We start from the raw sequence: 24,875 nt of genomic DNA, 5'->3' as shown, positions 1-24,875 counted from the left end.
CACAGCCGCCATCTTGAAAACACATTTTGAACTTCTTCTCAAGTTCTTCCAGTGGGATTTGGCTGAAACTTGCATGAAATGATCCCGACATGGTCCCGACAAAGTGTTGTTATTTTTCGAGTCGATCTGAAATCCAAGATGGCCGCCACAGTCTCCATCTTGAAAACACATTTTGAACTTCTTCTCAAGTTCTACTGGTGCAATTTCGCTGAAACTTGCATGAAATGATCCTGACATGGTCCAGACAAAGTGTTGTTATTTTTCGGGTCAATCCGAAATCCAAGATGGCCGTCACAGCCGCCATCTTGAAAACACATTTTGAACTTATTCTCAAGTTCTACCGAAGGGATTTGGCTGAAACTTGCATGAAATGATCCTGACATGGTCCAGACAAAGTATTGTTACATCTCTGGTTGATCCCAAATTGAAGATGACTACCATGACACTATGTCTAATTAATTTCCTATATTTAAAGGCCCTTGGGCCTCTTGTTTGAAATAAAATTTGTTGAAAGAAATTGAAAATGATCCTGACAAAGTGACACCATATATAGTTAATTTTACTATTGTCAAGGTAGTCAGATTACCGTTAAGGCCCTTTGGGCCTCTTGTTGCATTTACAATTGTTTATTGCTAAATATATTTGTGTAGATTTAGTGTTGAAGCCAGCTTGCCAAGCGGTATCGGGCCGTCACAGTACCCGTTTTGTTTCTTCACAGGTAGAAATCCATGTTGTGAAAAAGTTATGAATAGATAATTGATTTTATTGAGTAACTTTCTGTTACACATGAAAAAGCTGTTCACAACACTATTAAATATAACGAAATGTATAAACCATCTTGCCAGACCACGGCCGCTCATGCATGGCTTCGCTGGTAGATCACCTCATGCCACATCTTATAATTGGGAATTTAATAATATAAATACATAATTACCAACACATATCTCAATCAGTACTTGTAAAAGATAAATATTTCGTTCTTTTCAATTTATATCTTGCTTTAAAGGAATGCTATAAACCACTGTGTTACACTTATACAATGTATGCAGATCTACGCAATGTACATATTTCATAAACCTTATTTTAGCTTATTGTTTTCTACCTACATTGTATGACTTCAATATCTATTTTTAGGTCATCTGACCCGAAGGGTCAGGATGACCTATAGTCGTCATGTTTCATCCGTCGTCGTCCGCCGTCCGCCGTGCGCCGTCCGCCGTGCGCCGTGCGCCGTGCGTTAACTTTTCACATTTTGAACTTCTTCTCAAGTTCTACCAGTGCGATTTGGCTGAAACTTGCATGAAATGATCCTGACATGGTCCCGACAAAGTGTTGTTATTTTTCGGGTCGATCCGAAATCCAAGATGGCCGCCAAAGCCACCATCTTGAAAACACATTTTGAACTTCTTCTCAAGTTCTACCGGTGCGATAAGGCTGAAACTTGCATGAAATGATCTTGACATGGTCCCGACAAAGTGTTGTTATTTTTCGGGTCGATCTGAAATCCAAGATGGCCGCCACAGCCGCCATCTTGAAAATACATTTTGAACTTCTTCTCAAGTTCTACAGGTGCAATTAGGCTGAAACTGGCATGAAATGATCCTGACATGGTCCCGACAAAGTGTTCTTACTTTTCGGGTCGATCCGAAATCCAAGATGGCAGCCACAGCCGCCATCTTGAAAACACATTTTGAACTTCTTCTCAAGTTCTACAAGTGCGATTTGGCTGAAACTTGCATGAAATGATCCTGACATGGTCCCGACAAAGTGTTGTTATTTTTCGGGTCGATCCGAAATCCAAGATGGCCGCCAAAGCCGCAATCTTGAAAACACATTTTGAACTTCTTCTCAAGTTCTACCAGTGCGATTAGGCTGAAACTTGCATGAAATGATCCTTACATGGTCCCGACAAAGTGTTGTTATTTTTCGGGTCGATCCGAAATCCAAGAAAGCCGCCACAGCCGCCATCTTGAAAATACATTTTGAACTTCTTCTCAAGTTCTACAGGTGCAATAAGGCTGAAACTGGCATGAAATGATCCTGACATGGTCCTGACAAAGTGTTGTTACTTTTCGGGTCGATCCGAATTCCAAGATGGCCGCCACAGCCGCCATCTTGAAAACACATTTTGAACTTCTTCTCAAGTTCTACCAGTGCGATTTGGCTGAAACTTGCCTGAAATTATGCTGACATGGTCCCGACAAAGTGTTGTTATTTTTCGGGTCGATCCGAAATCCAAGATGGCCGCCACAGCCGCCATCTTTAAAACACATTTTGAACTTCTTCTCAAGTTCTACCAGTGCGATTAGGCTGAAACTTGCATGAAATGATCCTGACATGGTCCCGACAAAGTGTTGTTATTTTTCGGGTCGATCCGAAATCCAAGATGGCCGCCAAAGCCGCCATCTTGAAAATACATTTTGAACTTCTCAAGTTCTACCAGTGCGATTAGGCTGAAACTGGCATGAAATGATCCTGACATGGTCCCGACAAAGTGTTGTTATTTTTTCGGGTCGATCCGAAATTCAAGATGGCCGCCACAGCCGCCATCTTGAAAACACATTTTGAACTTCTTCTCAAGTTCTACCGGTGCGGTTTGGCTGAAACTGGCATGAAATGATCCTGATATGGTCCCGACAAAGTGTTGTTATTTTTCGGGTCGATCCGAAATCCAAGATGGCCGCCAAAGCCGCCATCTTGAAAACACATTTTGAACTTCTTCTCAAGTTCTACCGGTGCGATTAGACTGAAACTTGCATGAAATGATCCTGACATGGTCCCGAAAAAGTGTTGTTATTTTTCAGGTCGATCCGAAATCCAAGATGGCCGCCAAAGTCGCCATCTTGAAAACACATTTTGAACTTCTTCTCAAGTTCTACCGGTGCGGTTTGGCTGAAACTGGCATGAAATGATCCTGATATGGTCCCGACAAAGTGTTGTTATTTTTCGGGTCGATCCGAAATCCAAGATGGCCGCCAAAGCCGCCATCTTGAAAACACATTTTGAACTTCTTCTCAAGTTCTACCGGTGCGATTAGGCTGAAACTTGCATGAAATGATCCTGACATGGTCCCGACAAAGTGTTGTTATTTTTCGGGTCGATCCGAAATCCAAGATGGCCGCCAAAGCCGCCATCTTGAAAACACATTTTGAACTTCTTCTCAAGTTCTACCGGTGCGATTTGGCTGAAACTTGCATGAAATGATCCTGACATGGTCCCGACAAAGTGTTGTTATTTTTCGGGTCGATCCGAAATCCAAGATGGCCGCCAAAGCCGCCATCTTGAAAACACATTTTGAACTTCTTCTCAAGTTCTACCAGTGCGATTAGGCTGAAACTTGCATGAAATGATCCTGACATGGTCCCGACAAAGTGTTGTTATTTTTCGGGTCGATCCGAAATCCAAGATGGCCGCCACAGCCACCATCTTGAAAATACATTTTGAACTTCTTCTCAAGTTCTACAGGTGCAATTAGGCTGAAACTGGCATGAATTGATCCTGACATGGTCCTGACAAAGTGTTGTTACTTTTCGGGTCGATCCGAAATCCAAGATGGCCGCCACAGCCGCCATCTTGAAAACACATTTTGAACTTCTTCTCAAGTTCTACCAGTGCGATTTGGCTGAAACTTGCATGAAATGATACTGACATGGTTCCGACAAAGTGTTGTTATTTTTCGGGTCGATCCGAAATCCAAGATGGCCGCCAAAGCCGCCATCTTGAAAACACATTTTGAACTTCTTCTCAAGTTCTACCAGTGCGATTAGGCTGAAACTTGCATGAAATGATCCTGACATGGTCCCGACAAAGTGTTGTTATTTTTCGGGTCGATCCGAAATCCAAGATGGCCGCCACAGCCGCCATCTTGAAAATACATTTTGAACTTCTTCTCAAGTTCTACAGGTGCAATAAGGCTGAAACTGGCATGAAATGATCCTGACATGGTCCCGACAAAGTGTTGTTATTTTTTCGGGTCGATCCGAAATTCAAGATGGCCGCCACAGCCGCCATCTTGAAAACACATTTTGAACTTCTTCTCAAGTTCTACCGGTGCGGTTTGGCTGAAACTGGCATGAAATGATCCTGATATGGTCCCGACAAAGTGTTGTTATTTTTCGGGTCGATCCGTAATCCAAGATGGCCGCCAAAGCCGTCATCTTGAAAACACATTTTGAACTTCTCAAGTTCTACCAGTGCGATTAGGCTGAAACTTGCATGAAATGATCCTGACATGGTCCCGACAAAGTGTTGTTATTTTTCGGGTCGATCCGAAATCCAAGATGGCCGCCACAGCCGCCATCTTGAAAACACATTTTGAACTTCTTCTCAAGTTCTACCGGTGCGGTTTGGCTGAAACTGGCATGAAATGATCCTGATATGGTCCCGACAAAGTGTTGTTATTTTTCGGGTCGATCCGAAATCCAAGATGGCCGCCAAAGCCGCCATCTTGAAAACACATTTTGAACTTCTTCTGAAGTTCTACCAGTGCGATTTGGCTGAAACTTGCATGAAATGATCCTGACATGGTCCCGACAAAGTGTTGTTACATCTCTGGTTGATCCCAAATCGAAGATGGCTACCATGACACTATATCTAATTAATTTCCTACATGTTAAGGCCCTTTGGCCTCTTGTTTGAAATAAAATTTGTTGAAAGAAATTGAAAATGATCCTGACATGGTCCTGACAAATGACACCATATGAAATTAGATTTACTATTGCCAAGGTAGTCAGATGACCGTTAAGGCCCTTTGGGCCTCTTGTTAATTCACACTATGCATGGTAGTGTATATCCTGTAAATTTTTACACTTTGCTATATTAGCGTTTATATATATTACACTTCAGTGTCTTAACCTATTTTGTGTTACATTTGTGTGACATACAAGTGTAATTATTAAGTTATTACCTTTAGATTAAATTTTCTTCTTTCTGCTAAATTGTGATAGCTGTTTCCAACTAAATATTATGTATCTATTTCATGCTTGCTATAGCTGAATTGTTGCCTGTCTATATATATATTACCTGTTTGTATGTACTGTGATATTTTTACATATGTTTGTCGCAAGAATAGCACTACAGTGCTAATGTTGTTATGTTCCTCATGTATGCGACTCTAAATAGAACTTCTTGACTCTTGACTCTTGACTACATGTTTACGTAAACGTAAGGCTGACGATATCTCGAAATATAAAATGGTGAAATCGTTCAGTTTTAATGCTGTAGAGTTCAGTTTTTAATTTCATGCGCTTTTATTCCATGAGCTTCCAAGTGAAGTCTCAAATTGAAGTGATATTACTTTAAGATAATTTGAATACATGTTAGATAGACTACATTTAGATTTATGAATACAGATCGTAATACTGTAGATGCCGACCAGGACACATTGCGCACGGCTTCGAAAATCCTTAAATACTAAAAGATTTGTTAAAAAATATGATAAAAAGTAACTATAAACTGACTCATTTGTATGCCATAAACTAAAATCCTAAATTTCTGACGAAAAAAATTATCCAGAATACGTAATTTTGTGACTCTGAAAAAGGACGAAATTTGAGATCTCGGCAGTACTGTACGTAATGGCTGCCGTGCGCATGGGGTGATCTACGAAAGCAAACTTTAATTTGGTGATAATCACACATCTTAAGGTGTTTTACAAAGTAAGACTAAGAAAACAGTAATCGCTCATTAAAATTTCAGTATGATATTTGCGTAACTTGGAATTTAATTTGTAATTTCAAGCTGATATTTGCAATATTCTGTCAATGTTTATACATAACAGCGACCGTGTTTTTTCTCGTGGCGGTCGAAAATGGAGTATAAATATCGTAAAATATATGAATACCATATGTTTATATCTATATATTATTGTTACATATTTTTATTTACACCTTTTGAAATTAAGATATTAACAATTGTCGGATTGCCGTACTATCTATTACAATAAAATGTAAACAAACATCGAAGCAGCTGTGTTCCCACCATGTTAATGTGTACAGATATACGGAGTTGTACCTTTGAGCGCCCGGATGAACCTTGTGTGACGTCATCGCAATCTTTTCTGAAATCTCCTATTTTTCGGGTCGATCCAAAATCCAAGATGGCCGCCACAGCCGCCATCTTGAAAACACAATTGGAACTTCTTCTCAAGTTCTACCGGTGCAATTTGGCTGAAACTTGCATGAAATGATCCTGACATGGTCCCGACAAAGTGTTGTTATTTTTCGGGTCGATCCAAAATCCAAGGTGGCCGCCACAGCCGCCATCTTGAAAACACATTTTGAACTTCTCAAATTCTGCCGATGCGATTTGGCTGAAACTTGCATGAAATTATCCTGACATGGTCCCGACAAAGTGTTGTTACATCTCTGGTTGATCCCAAATCGAAGATTGCTACCATGACACTATATCTAATTAATTTCCTTCATGTTAAGGCCCTTTGGCCTCTTGTTTGAAATAAAATTTGTTGAAAGAAATTGAAAATGATCCTAACATGGTCCTGACAAAGTGACACCATATGAAATTAATTTTACTATTGCCAAGGTAGTCAGATGAACGTTAAGGCCCTTTTGGCCTCTTGTTGAGTCTGTTAATTTGTCATATTTCCACGTCAAAGTTTTTGAGCAAGTTTCTATTTTGTCTATTGTTTAAGCTTAAGTCATCATAAATGTTTATGATTTTATTTTCCTAATGTGTATGGATGCTGAACGTGATAATACAACCAATTTGGGGCCCTTTAGGGGGTTTTGTTGAGTCTGTTAATTTGTCATATTTCCATGTTTAAATAGTAAATACTTGAACATCAACTTCTTCTGAATAGGCGAGCTTTGCTGTTCTCCAACAGCTCTTGGTTTCTTTATTCTGATTACCGTTTCCAAATTTGACGATTTGACCCCGAACATTCCAATGACGTCACTTTTTAGTCCTCTATGATGATTCGACCTTGCAAGCTGGCGTTTTGATGGAATAAGCATTCATTTGTGGTATTATGGTGGCAATTTGCACTCATATACAGTATAAGATAGTTTAAAATAATGGTGTAAGTTTATCTTGAAGCATTTCATTATTTAAACATCATTTTGACAAAAACAAAATCTAACAGCGTTTGTGGATACAATGCTTCGTTTAGTAGATGAAATTCATGAAATATTGCTCAAAAACATCATTAACATGCTTCTGCAACATATAATGAATGATTTAAATTGAATATGTTTGAGATTGTGTGTAAAAATCTATTTTGGTCTTTCGCCGTCGAAAACCGTGATTTTTTCGTGTGTTTTTTTTCTTATTCATTAAAAAAGAAGCGAATTCTGAAGACTTAAACAGTCATATGAACTATCTTTAGTCCAAAACGTTTCGGCAATAACATTCATTTTTAGCTCACCTGGCCCAAAGGGCCGGTGAGCTTATGTCATGGCGCGGCGTCCGTCGTCCGTCGTCCGTCGTCCGTCCGTCCGTCCGTCGTCCGTCTGTCCGTCAACAATTCCTTTAAATTGCTACTAGTCATAGAGTTCTGCATGGATTGTAACCAAATTTGGCCACAAACATCCTTGGGGGAGGGGGAACAGAACTTGTATAAATTTTGGCTCTGACCCCCCTGGGGCAGGAGGGGCGGGGCCCAATAGGGGAAATAGAGGTAAATCCTTTAAATCGCTACTAGTCATAGAGTTCTGCATGGATTGTAACCAAATTTGGCCACAAACATCCTTGGGGAAGGGGGAACAGAACTTGTATAAATTTTGGCTCTGACCCCCCCGGGGGCAGGAGGGGCGGGGCCCAATAGGGGAAATAGAGGTAAATCCTTTAAATCGCTACTAGTCATAGAGTTCTGCATGGATTGTAACCAAATTTGGCCACAAACATCCTTGGGGAGGGGGAACAGAACTTGTATAAATTTTGGCTCTGACCCCCCCGGGGGCAGGAGGGGCGGGGCCCAATAGGGGAAATAGAGGTAAATCCTATAAATCGCTACTTGTCCTAGAGTTCTGCATGGATTGTAACCAAATTTGGCCACAAACATCCTTGGGGGAAGGGGAACAGAGCTTGTATAAATTTTGGCTCTGACCCCCCGGGGGCAGGAGGGGCGGGGCCCAATAGGGGAAATAGAGGTAAATCCTATAAATCGCTACTTGTCCTAGAGTTCTGCATGGATTGTAACCAAATTTGGCCACAAACATCCTTGGGGAAAGGGGAACAGAACTTGTATAAATTTTGGCTCTGACCCCCTGGGGGCAGGAGGGGCAGGGCCCAATAGGGGAAATAGAGGTTAAATCCTATAAATCGCTACTTGTCCTAGAGTTCTGCATGGATTGTAACCAAATTTGGCCACAAACATCCTTTTTGGAAGGGAAACAGAACTTGTATAAATTTTGGCTCTTACCCCCCAGGGGCAGGAGAGGTGTGGCCCAATATGGGAAATCGGAGGTAAATATTCAAATTCCTTCAGAAAAGAAACAATGAACCTGTATTCAGAACATGACTTGACATTACAAACCAGGTGAGCGTTACAGGCCCTTTGGGCCTCTTGTTTTTATATTTGAGTTGAATGCATCAAATCGGATCTGTTCCCGACATCAACTGTATAGGCCTACAAATGTACCAGTTATCATGATTTTTCATGCAACTTAGTAGAATTTTTCGATGGATACGCAGTAGTCTCGATCGAAAAATAAAATCTAAAAACAGATAATATTGTACAATTTCTCACTGCATATAACTGCATATTCCATAGTAACGTTATAAAATAAAAACTGTCGTTTTCTCTGTATCAACGTAACACGAGTCTGTGCTTGGTCTCGGCGAAATCTAGCTCATTCCTCTCAGGTGTGTCCTCACCGACGTTCGAGCATTTCGGCAAAAAAAATCAATAAAATAACAAACAAACAAAGATTATCGTATACCAGATTTATTAAAGAACAATAAAAAAACTTTGTGATTTGTGATCAATGTGTTATTGTAAATGTAATGTGCATGTTGCTGTTGTTTCAACATGAAGAAAAGTGAAAAAATGATAATAACACATTGATCACAAATCACAATGTGTTATTATCTTTTTTTTTCACTTTTCTTCATGTTGAAACAACAGCAACATGCACATTACATTTACAAAAATATTTTTCCTATTAGGAAATACTAAATCAAACATCATCAAATATTTGCTATTAAAGATAGGAGATTAAAATAGCAATGTTTTATGCTTCTTATAAAAAAATCACTTTACAGCGCCATGACAAAAGTATTCGCGATTTTCCAAGATGGCGGACGTCATTTCATTAAGCATCGCTGACGGAAAACGTTATATAAACAACATTAAAATAATTGCACTTACCTAGTATTTTGTGAGGTGACCTTTGGACTTGATAACTGCCAACAAACGGCGAGGTATTATATAAAGATCTGACGTATTGCAGAGTGAATGAAACCCATATATCGGAAATCGCTAGAAACAGCTGGTCTGCAGATCCGATGTTCCGGGCGTTGTTTTGCAAAGTACTATTGATTCTAAGCCACAAATTTTCAATAATATTAATGTCTGGTGATTGTGCAGGCCATATAATGGTTGGTATATTATTTTGCAGCTTATAAATTCGTTTGTAACATGTGTCCAATGTACGGGGGCATTGTCGTCTTGGAATCTATATATTTTGTCGGCGAAATGCTGAGCGATAACAGGCCAAAGATTATCATCTAGTATATTTATGTATTTCTGGGCATTTATATTTCCGTCAACTTTACAAAGAGTTCCTACACCATAATATGTGATGCATCCCCACACCATAACATATATCCGGCGCTGACGGGGAGGGCACATGCACTCTGGTAGAAAAGATTCACGGGCTGTTCTCCACACATATACACGGTGATTATCACCTATTACAACCTGACTTTCATCAGAAAATATTATAGTTTTCCAATATTGTTCCACACTAAGTCGTCTTTTTTCTAAACACCAGCTTAAACGTTTTTTACGATTTATTTCCGAAACAGCCATCTTTTTTCTGACAACTCTGCGCTTCAAATCCTTTTTATGAAGAAATCTTTGAACAGTTCGATTATTTATTGTATTTTGTACATCCAATCTTTAATCATTTAATTCATTAGTTATTTCCGTCAATACTTTGCCTCTGTTTGTTTTTGTGTAACGAAAAAGCCATGTTTTGTCTCTCGTTGACAACTTGGACAGCCTACCTGTTCTTGCTTTGTTTTCCAGAGTTCCACTTTCCAAATACCTTTTCCATATGGATCTAACCGTAGATTCTGGTATTCCAGTTGCCTTCACCAACTCTGAAGTTTTATGTCCGTATGACTTCATTTCTATTATAACTTTTTCATATCAGACGAAACTTCCGCCGATTTCCTCCCCATCTTTACGTGGCTTTGTTTACGTTGGTATTTTAGTAAGCTGACGTCTGTCTTTCACAAATGACGTCAGTTACGTTATCTGCGACGTCATATACAAAAATTAGCCAAAAATATACATTTCTGTACGAGGTATACCCCTTAAATCGCCCGAAGCGCACAGCGGCAGAGCCGCCATTTTAAAAAATCGCGAATACTTTTGTCATGGTGCTGTATGTAAAAAAGCAGAAATCTGGCTTAGTGTCAACGTAACAATCTTCTGATCTTTCGATTCTCACTACCGGCGGCATTTTTTTTAATATATCATGCAAACATGACTATTCAAACTATTCAAAAAATCTGGTGAGGGCTACATGTACATGTAGCTATTACTACAAAATAAATAATTATATATCTGAGGGATACACGGTCAGTATCTTATCTGTAAACGACGAAAGTGCTATACTACTGTAGCGAGTGTGCATTGTATCAGAAGGCCAAGGACGTATCCTTGAATAGGCCTGTTAGTTTTATTTTGGTGTCGACACGGAAAGACGAGATGACTCCTGTCTCCTGGACAATAAAACAAATCATTTATTTCATCTCAGTAAAAATAATTTGAAAATTTCATATACCGCCTGCAAGGAGGGGGTGTTCTCTGAACGCCAACATATTTATCAACAATAGGTAGGTGTTGTTTTAGGAAACAATATGAAGGCAATTATATACTGTTTCATATAGGCTGTCTTTATTTTCACCTGTAAAGTCATCTGAGATTTACCAGTATTTCAGTATCATAAGTAACATTGGTGAAAATAATTCCTTCAATATATTCCTTAAAATATACATTTGTACATGTAATGTAGAAAATTATTACCATAACTTAACATACCGGTAATCAGTGCTTTAATATGCATAGTAAATGCTAAGAATTAATAAGGAGCTGCATGCGGATTATAAAAGACAATGCATTTTGGGTTCCAGGTGATATATTTTTTTAAAATCATATCTCAATTTCATCAGAAATTTTAATGTAACAGTATTCTGTATTGACATAGGAGTTCTCTAGGGCTACATATTTAGCCAACTTTCATTTCTTGTGATCGTGCATATATAGTTTTTTATCGCATAGACATATATCTTTAAGTACATGTACATTGTATATGGTTAGAAAATGAGCTGAGAAGAAAGAGATCATAAAAGTTTAAATTAATTTACTCGAAAATTTAGACCTGTTGATTAAAGTTTAAATTATCTATTGAAGCCGACACAAACACATTTTTAACATTCAATTGTAATAAATATACATTGCAAGTATCATTGGTTTTTAATGCTCTATATATATTTCAGATACAAAGTATTTTTAGAAGTCACTTAATTCTGTAAAAAATACTAAATGAAATGAGATTGAAGACTGTTACTTAGAGTCTTAACCATATTCATTCTAATGCACATTATAGATGTAAAAATAATGTTGCAATACTGGCAAAATTATTTTACTGTGCTGTAAAGGGAAACAGTTTGCTCATAATCATTGGGTGCTCTTTTGCTATAATGAAATACATTTGCATTATAATGCAATATAACGCCGATCTAGAAATACCATCTTAGGATAATTAAGTAGGAAAATTATATAATTGTGATAAAGGATGCATTCGAATACAACTTTTAAAATATATTGTATGTTCTGTTAACTTAAAGATGCTCCACCGCTGACAAATGGTGTTTTTTCACTATCAAAAACAGGATCAGACGATTTGATATTTTTCTTCAGTTACAAAAGTTACTTACTTAACACCAATACCACCATTGAAAAGTTTGAAGTTCTTATTATACTTCAAGTTAAAAATATAAAAAATAATTATTTGCATCCCGAAAAAAATTCCGTGGCACTATATCCTATATGGAATGAAGTATTGATTGCACATGCACCAAAGGCAAAAGAAAATATTTTATATTATTTTTTGTGTTAATTAGACATATATATACATGATTAAACACCAATTATTGTTCAAATGAAGAATACCATTTATGCTCTGTCGGCGATGGAGCATTTTTAAAAAAGGTCAGTCGTAGAATTAATACATTTTAAATTTTGGAAACCATATATGACATATATACACTTACTCTTTTGTAGGTAATTAATACATATGCTACATGTACTATATATATGTTTATAAAGGTCACTTAAATACATCTATGAAATAAACGTGTTGAGAAGTTGAGAGAAAAAAATAAACTTGTTGAAAAATATCACGTTTCAATAGGCAAAGGGCTAATATTGTTTCAAACTTTTAATCGAATTGGTGTTACACTAAGTTGAAATAAGATAATTCTATTTTGGTCTTGGATATTACTGAATGGGAAAGTTACTTCCATGTGAATTAATCTTAAAAGGATTTTGTTAGATTTTAGTATAAACTATAGAAAATCTAATGAGAATGATACCAGAGATTTTAGACATATTATGGAAATCTTGAAAATTCTTGAAATTGAATCATCATTAATTTATTTTCATTCATAAATTCTATGTATCTATTTTCATTGAACACTTATTGAAATCAAAATAAATAAAAATGATAATGAATATTTACATGAAGATAAGTATCAACAGGTAACTTTTACAGGTAAATCTATCTGTTGTCATTGGACTCCTTTTAGGAAAAAGACTATAACCACTGTCACAACAAACTACCCTACAGGTAAATCCAAAATGTTGGCGTTCAGAGATACACCCGCAAGGAGACGTCCTAGGCCTATCGCTACCAACAATGCACTCGATAGTGGTCTTATACATTTGTATTTTGTAACTTTTCGTCGATAATTTGATCCGGATATATCTGTCTTTGTCAGTTATATTTAGAATTTAGTAGTACTGCCAAAAATCATTTTCAGCTCTTATTTGTACATGTTAATTAAAACATGTGGATTGAAAGTATTGTAATTCTCAAAATATGGGTAACTGTTGGTGTTGAATAACATATTAAAAGCTCGTCTTGATTCGTGAGTACGAAAAATACGGCACATATAACTTTAAATAACAACGATCACTACAAACTGTATATACTAATGGTTAAAAAAGTTCATAAGTAAATTTTGTGTTTCAGAAACATCATGCGAGTAACTCGCTCTGCTGCTCTGCAACAACTGGAAGGGGCTGCTAACAACAATACATTTCTTGGAAAACAAAACAAAGATTTTGCATTTGAAGACCTCAAACCTTTTAAAGTGGATTTTGTTGAATGTAGTTCATTGACTGGCAAAGTGGATCTTTCTGAAGTCGAGAGTTGGCTTGAGAAATTGGCATAAACCAAAAAGAAACTATTGGCAACTGAAATGTATCTGTACTAATGTTTTGTAGTACAACCTATAGAACAACCTATGTCGTTGTGTAGCAATATTAGATATGTCCTGGTGTAACAAAATAATCATCAATGTTCAGCAAAATGAGTTGTGTACAAGGTATCTGGGTAATAGTATATGAGACATTCTACAGAAATGTCTCACTTTGCTTCACAGGATGTTGAAGATCGCGTTAACTATTGAATTATTATAAGGACGAAGGGCACGAAGTGCGAAGCACTTCTAAGGTAACACATACATGAAAATATTAGGAAAAAACACAATCTTTCAAATTAAATCCTACACACTGACAGCTTCAGTTTGCGGCCGCCATTTTCCCCCACTGTAAAAAATCCCTTCAGCGTGAATGCGGTGCTTTGAAGTCCACTCATTATATAATCAAGCAGTTCAAACGCTTTTATGATCAGAATAAAACATAATCTTCATCAGGCAGAAGCTCAGTGCATTTGCTCTTTATTTGCAAGCGTTCAAGTGATAAACCACATTCCAATATAATCAGCTGGCCAAAAACGAAATATCTGTTACGGAAATAAAATTTCTTACTTCTCTGATAGGGGTTCCTTCTCAAATGGGGGTTCGAAGACAAGGATAGAGTGTGAACATATGAATGAAAAAATAAACAGAAAATTCGGCCCCGTTATTTTCATAAATTTCACTTTTTAACATTGCATGATTACTGAAACATCTTGCTGCGCCCTTTAAGGCCTTGCCTTCAACCATATTAAAAATAATCATATGCAGGTTCCTCTATATGTTTCTATCTAGTTTTGCATGTTACATTTTGGGACCGATTGTTCAAACAAATGGCTAACAGGCTGCCTTCTAGGATTTTGATATTTTCAAAATGCTGAAGGGATCTGTCTCAAATTTCATATGTAGGTGTCCACGTGAGCCGTAGTTGTGTATCTTTGATTTTGATAATTAATATTGTAGCTTGTATTTCTCAGAAAGAATGGAAATTTAAAGGATCTGTCAAAATTTAATGATTATGTTTAGTGTTGTTGAAGTTTCAAAAAGCAGAGAAAATATCCCTCTTTCCATTAATTTTCAGACAATGTAATCATTATTTAGTTAGCGCCAAGATCCCTCTGGGATTTTGAAGATTTAATATAAAATTAGCTCACCTGCCATTCGGTGAGCTTATGTCATTGCGTGTCGTGGAATGTAACATACATGGCATACTTCCCGGCGTGAGACAAATCCTCCCATATTTTAAAAGCCTTTTATTGTCTCCAGGGAGGAGAGTCTAAATTCTCGTATTCCGTAAACCCCTCCATTTTATTTTCGCCGCCATATTTGTGTAAATGCTAGGTTAATTTTAGCACGAGAGTAACCACTCCCTGACCCCCTGACCAACACCCCAGTGGCCCTATACTAATTAGCAGCCTTCGGCTATTTCCACCTTGGGCTGTGGTGTCACTTTTACTCACGTCTGTGTATTACGTAAACTGAAGTCAAGCAGCCGATCGGCCGCCTAGAAAACAATCAGCTGGCCTTTTAATAAAATTTTATGACTACAGCTAGTGAGCATTACTACAAAACAAATACTGCTTACAACTGTAAATGATTTACTCACGTTTTTAATGTTAAATAGGCCTATCTATATCTGATGGATGTCACAAGCTTTGCCATCGTAATGGCCGCCGTTTTGGGTAATTCTAATAGATGATCTGGATTTTATAGAATTTACAGATTTCCTAATAATCGCGTTTTTAAAAAATGGAAAAGGTATTATTTTTTTTAGAATTTCGATGTGAATTTAATTTTAGAAAAAAATACATTAATGATAAAAAAATTGCATTAGTAACTGAATTTAAATAAACCAAATTAAAAAGAAATTTACTTAATTTTTTTTCTCTGAGATTAAAACACATTTTGAATACTACTGTAACAATTCTCTGTATTTTTTCATAATTTAGTGCTTGTAAATTTAGGGAGCTTTAGTTAAGTTAATTATCCGTTATTGTGAAAGATATATTAAAAAGCCCAGTCTAATATTTTGAACAATAAAATCGCTCCAGAACTTGGTGTACAGTGTATAAATAGGGATTTGACTACTTTTGCAAAACCACACATTCCTTTATTTCAGTAAAATTCAATATGAATGCAGACTGTTTCAGCTACAGTCTGACTAATACTGTATTCCAAAAAGCAAAGAAAGCAAATGCAATGTGAAAATTGATACCAAAATGAAGCAAAATTGTTACAGAACATGAAATTATGTGTTTGTCTTTATTTTGAAAAGAATTTCATCATAAAAAAGCAGATATTGAATTTATTCTTATACGTCGTGCGCATACCTCCCTTATTTGAGACCAAAATCCCTTAAAATGGTTATCAATCTCCTTTACAACCCCTAGAAAAATATGGCATGTATGATGTAACCAAACGAGTAGAGGCATTCAGGGGCAATTATGGCCCCAGAATGTATAGAAATTCAAACATTGTCAAATCTTACAAATCCAGCTTTGCAAAGGAGTTGAGTATCGATATTTTCGAAATTAAAGATGATTTTCCACTAAGAGTATTTGAAGTTGAATTAAAAGACGAAACATTTTAAGTCATTTTATGCACGTAGTTTTCGCATTGGCCACAGCTTTGTCCAAACACCATTTTTAGCTAAGCTTATATCATGGCGCGGCGTCCGTCGTCCATCCGTCCGTCAACATTTCCTTTAAATCGCTACTAGTCATAGAGTTCTGCATGGATTGTAACCAAATTTGGCCACAAACATCCTTGGGGAAGGGGAACAGAACTTGTATAAATTTTGGCTCTGACCCCCCGGGGGCAGGAGGGGCGGGGCCCAATAGGGGTAATAGAGGTAAATCCTATAAAACGCTACTTGTCCTAGAGTTCTGCATGGATTGTAACCAAATTTGGCCACAAACATCCTTGGGGGAAGGGGAACAGAACTTGTATAAATTTTGGTTCTGACCCCCTGGGGGCAGGAGGGGCGGGGCCCAATAGGGGAAATAGAGGTAAATCCTATAAAACGCTACTTGTCCTAGAGTTCTGCATGGATTGTAACCAAATTTGGCCACAAACATCCTTGGGGGAAGGGGAACAGAACTTGTATAAATTTTGGTTCTGACCCCCTGGGGGCAGGATGGGCGGGGGGGAATAGAGGTAAATCCTATAAATCGCTACTTATCCTAGAGTTCTACATGGATTGTAACCAAATTTGACCACAAACATCCTTGGCGAAAGAGGAACAGAACTTGCATAAATTTTGGCTCTGACGCTCCGGGGGCAGGAGGGGCGGGGCCCAATAGGGGAAATAGAGGTAATCTTATAAATCGCTACTTATCCTAGAGTTTTACATGGATTGTAACCAAATTTGACCAGAAACATCCTTGGGGGAAGGGGAACAAAACTTGTATAAATTTTGGCTTTGATCTCCTGGGGGCAAAGAGGTGGGGCCCAATAGGGGAAATATAGGTAAATCCTATAAAACGCTACTTGTCCTAAAGTTCTGCATGGATTGTAACCAAATTTGGTCAGAAATGCATCCTTGGGGGAAGGGGAACAGAAAATTGTATAAATTTTGGCTCTGACCCCCCGGGGGCAGGAGGGGCGGGCCCAATAGGGGAAATAGAGGTAAATCCTATAAATCGCTAATAGTCATATAGTTCTGCTTTGATTTTAACCGAATTTGGCCCAGAAACATCGTTGGGGTTAACAGAATTTGTATAAAGTTTGGCTTTAACCCCCTGGAGTAGAAAAAGTGGGGCCCAATAGGGGAATTAGAGGTAAATATTCAAATTCCTTCAGAAAAGAAATAATGAACATGTATTCAGAACATTCCTAGGCATTACAAACCAGGTGAGCGATACAGGCCCTCTGGGCCTCTTGTTTTGTGAACACAACCAAAATAAAAATATAAATCTTTATACAAAATATCGAATTTGGACACAAATGCGGCCAATCCGAAAAAAGGAAATTCTATGAAATTAAACGACACCGGGATCGCAGCGGCGATGATAATAGTATAAAACGGTATCGTGCACGGCTATTATTTATAAGGAAAAATAAAATCGGAAACATATTCAGTGTGCATATATGTACTATGGAATTACATCAATTCTAATAATTGTTTTGATTGATTTTATGAAGATGTATAGAATTAATAATCCGTGCAGTAAGCGCTATTTCCAACTTACTGTAGGGAATACATTGTGTACGTATCTTAACTTTTTGCCCGGATTACGGTCCCTCCACTATAATGTACTCGGTGTTTTGATACAGCGTAACTGGCGATGTTTACGCTGATTTTTAGCTCACCTGGCCCGAAGGGCCGGTGAGCTTATGTCATGGCGCGGCGTCCGTCGTCCGTCCGTCCGTCAATATTTCCTTTAAATCGCTACTAGTCATAAAGTTCTGCATGGGTTGTAACCAAATTTGGCCACAAACATCCTTGGGGGAAGGGGAACAGAACTTGTATAAATCTTGGCTCTGACCCCCCCCCACCCCCAGGGGCAGGAGGGGCGGGGCCCAATAGGGAAAATAGAGGTAAATCCTATAAATCGCTACATGTCCTAGAGTTCTGCATTAATTGTGACCAAATTTGGCCACAAACATCCTTAGGGGAATGGGAACAGAACTTGTATAAATTTTGGCTCAGACATCCCGGGGGCAGGAAGGGCGGAGCCCAATAAGGGAAATAGAGGTAAATCCTATAAATCGCTACTTGTCCTAGAGTTCTGCATGGATTGTGACCAAATTTGGCCACAAACATCCTTGGGGGAAGGGGAACAGAACTTGTATAAATTTTGGCTCTGACCCTCCAGGGGCAGGAGGGGCAGGGCCCATTAGGGGAAATAGAGGCAAATCCTATAAATCGCTACTTGTCCTAGAGTTCTGCATTTATTGTGACCAAATTTGGCCACAAACATCCTTGGGGGAAGGGGAACAGAACTTGTATAAATTTTGGCTCTGACCCCCGGGGGAAGGAGGGGCAGGGCCCAATATGGAAAATAGAGGTAAATCCTATAAATCGCTACTTGTCCTAGAGTTCTGCATTTATTGTGACCAAATTTGGCCACAAACATCCTTGGGGGAAGGGGAACAGAACTTGTATAAATTTTGGCTCTGACCCCCCGGGGGAAGGAGAGGCAGGGCCCAATAGGGGAAATAGAGCTAAATCCTATTAACCGCTACTTGTCCTAGAGTTCTGCATTTATTGTAACCAAATTTGGCCACAAACATCCTTGGGGGAAGGGGAACAGAACTTGTATAAATTTTGGCTTGGACTCCCTCGGGGAAAGGACGGGCGGGGCCCATTAGGGGAAATAGAGGTAAATCCTATAAATCGCTACTTGTCCTAGAGTTCTGCATGGATTTTAACCAAATTTGGTCACAAACCTTCTTGGGAGAAGGGGAACAGAACTTGTATAAATTTTGGCTCTGACCCCCCGGGGGAAGGAGGGGCGGGGCCCAATATGGAAAATAGAGGCAAATCCTATAAATCGCTACTTGTCCTAGAGTTCTGCATGGATTGTGACCAAATTTGGCCACAAACATCCTTGGGGGAAGGGGAACAGAACTTGTATAAATTTTGGCTCTGACCACCGGGGGAAGGAGGGGCAGGGCCCAATATGGAAAATAGAGGTAAATCCTATAAATCGCTACTTGTCCTAGAGTTCTGCATTTATTGTGACCAAATTTGGCCACAAACATCCTTGGGGGAAGGGGAACAGAACTTGTATAAATTTTGGCTCTGACCCCCCGGGGGAAGGAGAGGCAGGGCCCAATAGGGGAAATAGAGCTAAATCCTATTAACCGCTACTTGTCCTAGAGTTCTGCATTTATTGTAACCAAATTTGGTCACAAACATCCTTGGGGGAAGGGGAACAGAACTTGTATAAAGTTTGGCTCTGACCCTCCAGGGGCAGGAGGGACAGGGCCCATTAGGGGAAATAGAGGCAAATCCTATAAATCGCTACTTGTCCTAGAGTTCTGCATGGATTTTAACCAAATTTGGCCACAAACATCCTTGGGGGAAGGGGAACAGAACTTGTATAAATTTTGGCTCTGACCCTCCAGGGGCAGGAGGACCAGGGCCCATTAGGGGAAATAGAGGCAAATCCTATAAATTGCTACTTGTCCTAGAGTTCTGCATGGATTGTGACCCAATTTGGCCACAAACATCCTTGGGGGAAGGGGAACAGAACTTGTATAAATTTTGGCTTTGGCTCCCCGGGGAAAGGAGGGGCGGGGCCCATATATGGAAAATAGAGGTAAATCCTATAAATCGCTACTTGTCCTAGAGTTCTGCATGGATTGTGACCAAATTTGGCCACAAACATCCTTGGGGGAAGGGGAACAGAACTTGTATAAATTTTGGCTCTGACCCCCCGGGGGAAGGAGGGGCGGGGCCCAATAGGGGAAATAGAGGTAAATCCTATAAATCGCTACTTGTCCTAGAGTTCTGCATGGATTGTGACCAAATTTGGCCACAAACATCCTTGGGAGAAGGGGAACAGAACTTGTATAAATTTTGGCTCTGACCCCCCCGGGGGAAGGAGGGGGGGGGCAATAGGGGAAATAGAGGCAAATCCTATAAATCGCTACTTGTCCTAGAGTTCTGCATGGATTTTAACCAAATTTGGCCACAAACATCCTTGGGGGAAGGGGAACAAAACTTGTATAAATTTTGGCTCTGACACCCCGGGGGAAGGAGAGGCGGGGCTCAATATGGAAAATAGAGGTAAATCCTATAAATCGCTACTTGTCCTAGAGTTCTGCATGGATTGTGACCAAATTTGGCCACAAACATCCTTTGGGGAAGGGGAACAGAACTTGTATAAATTTTGGCTCTGACCCCCCGGGGGAAGGAGAGGCAGGGCCCAATAGGGGAAATGGAGCTAAATCCTATAAATCGCTACTTGTCCTAGAGTTCTGCATGGATTGTGACCAAATTTGGCCACAAACATCCTTGGGAGAAGGGGAACAGAACTTGTATAAATTTTGGCTCTGACCCCCCCGGGGGCAGGAGGGGGGCAATAGGGGAATTAGAGAAAAATCCTATAAATCGCTACTCGTCCTAGAGTTCTGCATGGATTTTAACCAAATTTGGTCTTAAACATCCTTGGGGGAAGGGGAACAGAACTTGTATAAATTTTGGCTCTGACCCCCAGGGGCAGGAGGGACAGGGCCCAATAGGGGAAATAGAGGCAAATCCTATAAATCGCTACTTGTCCTAGAGTTCTGCATGGATTTTAACCAAATTTGGTCACAAACATCCTTGGGGGAAGGGGAACAGAACTTGTATAAATTTTGGCTCTGACCCCCCGGGGGCAGGAGGGGCAGGGCCCAATAGGGGAAATAGAGGTAAATCCTATAAATCGCTACTTGTCCTAGAGTTCTGCATGGATTGTAACCAAATTTGGCCACAAACATCCTTGGGGGAAGGGGAACAGAACTTGTATAAATTTTGGCTCTGACCCCCCGGGGGAAGGAGGGGCGGGGCCCAATAGGGGAAATAGAGGTAAATCCTATAAATCGCTACTTGTCCTAGAGTTCTGCATGGATTGTAACCAAATTTGGCCACAAACATCCTTGGGGGAAGGGGAACAGAACTTGTATAAATTTTGGCTCTGACCCCCCGGGGGAAGGAGAGGCGGGGCCCAATATGGAAAATAGAGGTAAATCCTATAAATCGCTACTTGTCCTAGAGTTCTGCATGGATTGTAACCAAATTTGGCCACAAACATCCTTGGGGGAAGGGGAACAGAACTTGTATAAATTTTGGCTCTGACCCCCCGGGGGCAGGAGGGGCGGGGCCCAATAGGGGAAATAGAGGTAAATCCTATAAATCGCTACTTGTCCTAGAGTTCTGCATGGATTGTAACCAAATTTGGCCACAAACATCCTTGGGGGAAGGGGAACAGAACTTGTATAAATTTTGGCTCTGACCCCCCGGGGGAAGGAGAGGCAGGGCCCAATAGGGGAAATAGAGCTAAATCCTATAAATCGCTACTTGTCCTAGAGTTCTGCATGGATTGTAACCAAATTTGGCCACAAACATCCTTGGGGGAAGGGGAACAGAACTTGTATAAATTTTGGCTCTGACCCCCCGGGGGAAGGAGGGGCAGGGCCCAATAGGGGAAATAGAGGAAAATCCTATAAATCGCTACTTGTCCTAGAGTTCTGCATGGATTGTAACCAAATTTGGCCACAAACATCCTTGGGGGAAGGGAAACAGAACTTGTATAAATTTTGGCTCTGACCCCCCAGGGGCAGGAGGGGCAGGGCCCATTAGGGGAAATAGAGGCAAATCCTATAAATCGCTACTTGTCCTAGAGTTCTGCATGGATTTTAACCAAATTTGGCCACAAACATCCTTGGGGGAAGGGGAACAGAACTTGTATAAATTTTGGCTCTGACCCCCCGGGGGAAGGAGGGGCGGGGCCCATTAGGGGAAATAGAGGTAAATCCTATAAATCGCTACTTGTCCTAGAGTTCTGCATGGATTGTGACCAAATTTGGCCACAAACATCCTTGGGGGAAGGGGAACAGAACTTGTATAAATTTTGGCTTGAACTCCCCCGGGGAAAGGACGGGCGGGGCCCATTAGGGGAAATAGAGGTAAATCCTATAAATCGCTACTTGTCCTAGAGTTCTGCATGGATTTTAACCAAATTTGGTCACAAACATCCTTGGGGGAAGGGGAACAGAACTTGTATAAATTTTGGCTCTGACCCCCCGGGGGAAGGAGGGGCGGGGCCCAATATGGAAAATAGAGGCAAATCCTATAAATCGCTACTCGTCCTAGAGTTCTGCATGGATTGTGACCAAATTTGGCCACAAACATCCTTGGGGGAAGGGGAACAGAACTTGTATAAATTTTGGCTCTGACCCCCCGGGGGAAGGAGAGGCAGGGCCCAATAGGGGAAATGGAGCTAAATCCTATAAATCGCTACTTGTCCTAGAGTTCTGCATGGATTGTAACCAAATTTGGCCACAAACATCCTTGGGGGAAGGGGAACAGAACTTGTATAAATTTTGGCTCTGACCCCCGGGGGAAGGAGGGGCAGGGCCCAATAGGGAAAATAGAGGTAAATCCTATAAATCGCTACTTGTCCTAGAGTTCTGCATGGATTGTAACCAAATTTGGCCACAAACATCCTTGGGGGAAGGGGAACAGAACTTGTATAAATTTTGGCTCTGACCCCCCGGGGGAAGGAGGGGCAGGGCCCAATATGGAAAATAGAGGTAAATCCTATAAATCGCTACTTGTCCTAGAGTTCTGCATGGATTTTAACCAAATTTGGCCACAAACATCCTTGGGGGAAGGGGAACAGAACTTGTATAAATTTTGGCTCTGACCCCCCGGGGGAAGGAGGGGCGGGGCCCAATATGGAAAATAGAGGCAAATCCTATAAATCGCTACTCGTCCTAGAGTTCTGCATGGATTGTGACCAAATTTGGCCACAAACATCCTTGGGGGAAGGGGAACAGAACTTGTATAAATTTTGGCTCTGACCCCCCGGGGGAAGGAGGGGCAGGGCCCAATATGGAAAATAGAGGTAAATCCTATAAATCGCTACTTGTCCTAGAGTTCTGCATGGATTGTGACCAAATTTGGCCACAAACATCCTTGGGGGAAGGGGAACAGAACTTGTATAAATTTTGGCTCTGACTCCCCCGGGGAAAGGAGGGGCGGGGCCCATTAGGGGAAATAGAGGTAAATCCTATAAATCGCTACTTGTCCTAGAGTTCTGCATGGATTTTAACCAAATTTGGTCACAAACATCCTTGGGGGAAGGGGAACAGAACTTGTATAAATTTTGGCTCTGACCCCCCGGGGGAAGGAGAGGCAGGGCCCAATAGGGGAAATAGAGCTAAATCCTATAAATCGCTACTTGTCCTAGAGTTCTGCATGGATTGTAACCAAATTTGGCCACAAACATCCTTGGGGGAAGGGGAACAGAACTTGTATAAATTTTGGCTCTGACCCCCCGGGGGAAGGAGAGGCGGGGCCCAATATGGAAAATAGAGGTAAATCCTATAAATCGCTACTTGTCCTAGAGTTCTGCATGGATTGTAACCAAATTTGGCCACAAACATCCTTGGGGGAAGGGGAACAGAACTTGTATAAATTTTGGCTCTGACCCCCCGGGGAAAGGAGAGGCGGGGCCCAATAGGGGAAATAGAGGTAAATCCTATAAATCGCTACTTGTCCTAGAGTTCTGCATGGATTGTGACCAAATTTGGCCACAAACATCCTTGGGGGAAGGGGAACAGAACTTGTATAAATTTTGGCTCTGACCCCCCGGGGGAAGGAGGGGCGGGGCCCATTAGGGGAAATAGAGGTAAATCCTATAAATCGCTACTTGTCCTAGAGTTCTGCATGGATTTTGACTAAATTTGGCCACAAACATCCTTTGGGGAAGGGAAACAGAACTTGTATAAATTTTGGCTCTGACCCCCCGGGGGAAGGAGAGGCAGGGCCCAATAGGGGAAATAGAGCTAAATCCTATAAATCGCTACTTGTCCTAGAGTTCTGCATGGATTGTAACCAAATTTGGCCACAAACATCCTTGGGGAAGGGGAACAGAACTTGTATAAATTTTGGCTCTGACCCCCGGGGGAAGGAGGGGCAGGGCCCAATATGGAAAATAGAGGTAAATCCTATAAATCGCTACTTGTCCTAGAGTTCTGCATGGATTGTAACCAAATTTGGCCACAAACATCCTTGGGGGAAGGGGAACAGAACTTGTATAAATTTTGGCTCTGACCCCCCGGGGGAAGGAGGGGCGGGGCCCAATATGGAAAATAGAGGCAAATCCTATAAATCGCTACTTGTCCTAGAGTTCTGCATGGATTGTACCCAAATTTGGCCACAAACATCCTTGGGGGAAGGGGAACAGAACTTGTATAAATTTTGGCTCTGACCCCCCGGGGAAGGAGGGGCGGGCCCAATAGGGGAAATAGAGGTAAATCCTATAAATCGCTACTTGTCCTAGAGTTCTGCATTTATTGTAACCAAATTTGGCCACAAACATCCTTGGGGGAAGGGGAACAGAACTTGTATAAAGTTTGGCTCTGACCCTCCAGGGGCAGGAGGGACAGGGCCCATTAGGGGAAATAGAGGCAAATCCTATAAATCGCTACTTGTCCTAGAGTTCTGCATGGATTTTAACCAAATTTGGCCACAAACATCCTTGGGGGAAGGG

At 40.4% G+C, this 24,875-nt stretch overlaps 1 protein-coding gene across 2 annotated transcripts in view; it reads left to right on the top strand.

Annotated features, from left to right (window-relative positions):
- LOC138316577 (signal recognition particle receptor subunit beta-like) overlaps positions 1 to 15,916 on the top strand; it is an 83,811-nt gene extending 67,895 nt beyond the window's left edge. For both annotated transcript variants that reach the window (XM_069258267.1, XM_069258260.1), the window contains one exon: positions 13,443 to 15,916. In XM_069258267.1, coding sequence (XP_069114368.1) covers positions 13,443 to 13,644 — 202 coding nt within the window. In that variant the 3' untranslated portion in view covers positions 13,645 to 15,916. The remainder of the gene's footprint in view (positions 1 to 13,442) is intronic.
- The last annotated feature ends 8,959 nt before the right edge of the window (positions 15,917 to 24,875 follow it).

Source organism: Argopecten irradians, chromosome 1 (genome assembly GCF_041381155.1).
Source record: "Argopecten irradians isolate NY chromosome 1, Ai_NY, whole genome shotgun sequence".
Classification (NCBI taxonomy): Eukaryota; Metazoa; Mollusca; class Bivalvia; order Pectinida; family Pectinidae; genus Argopecten; species Argopecten irradians.
This window is presented reverse-complemented; position numbering and strand designations above follow the sequence as displayed.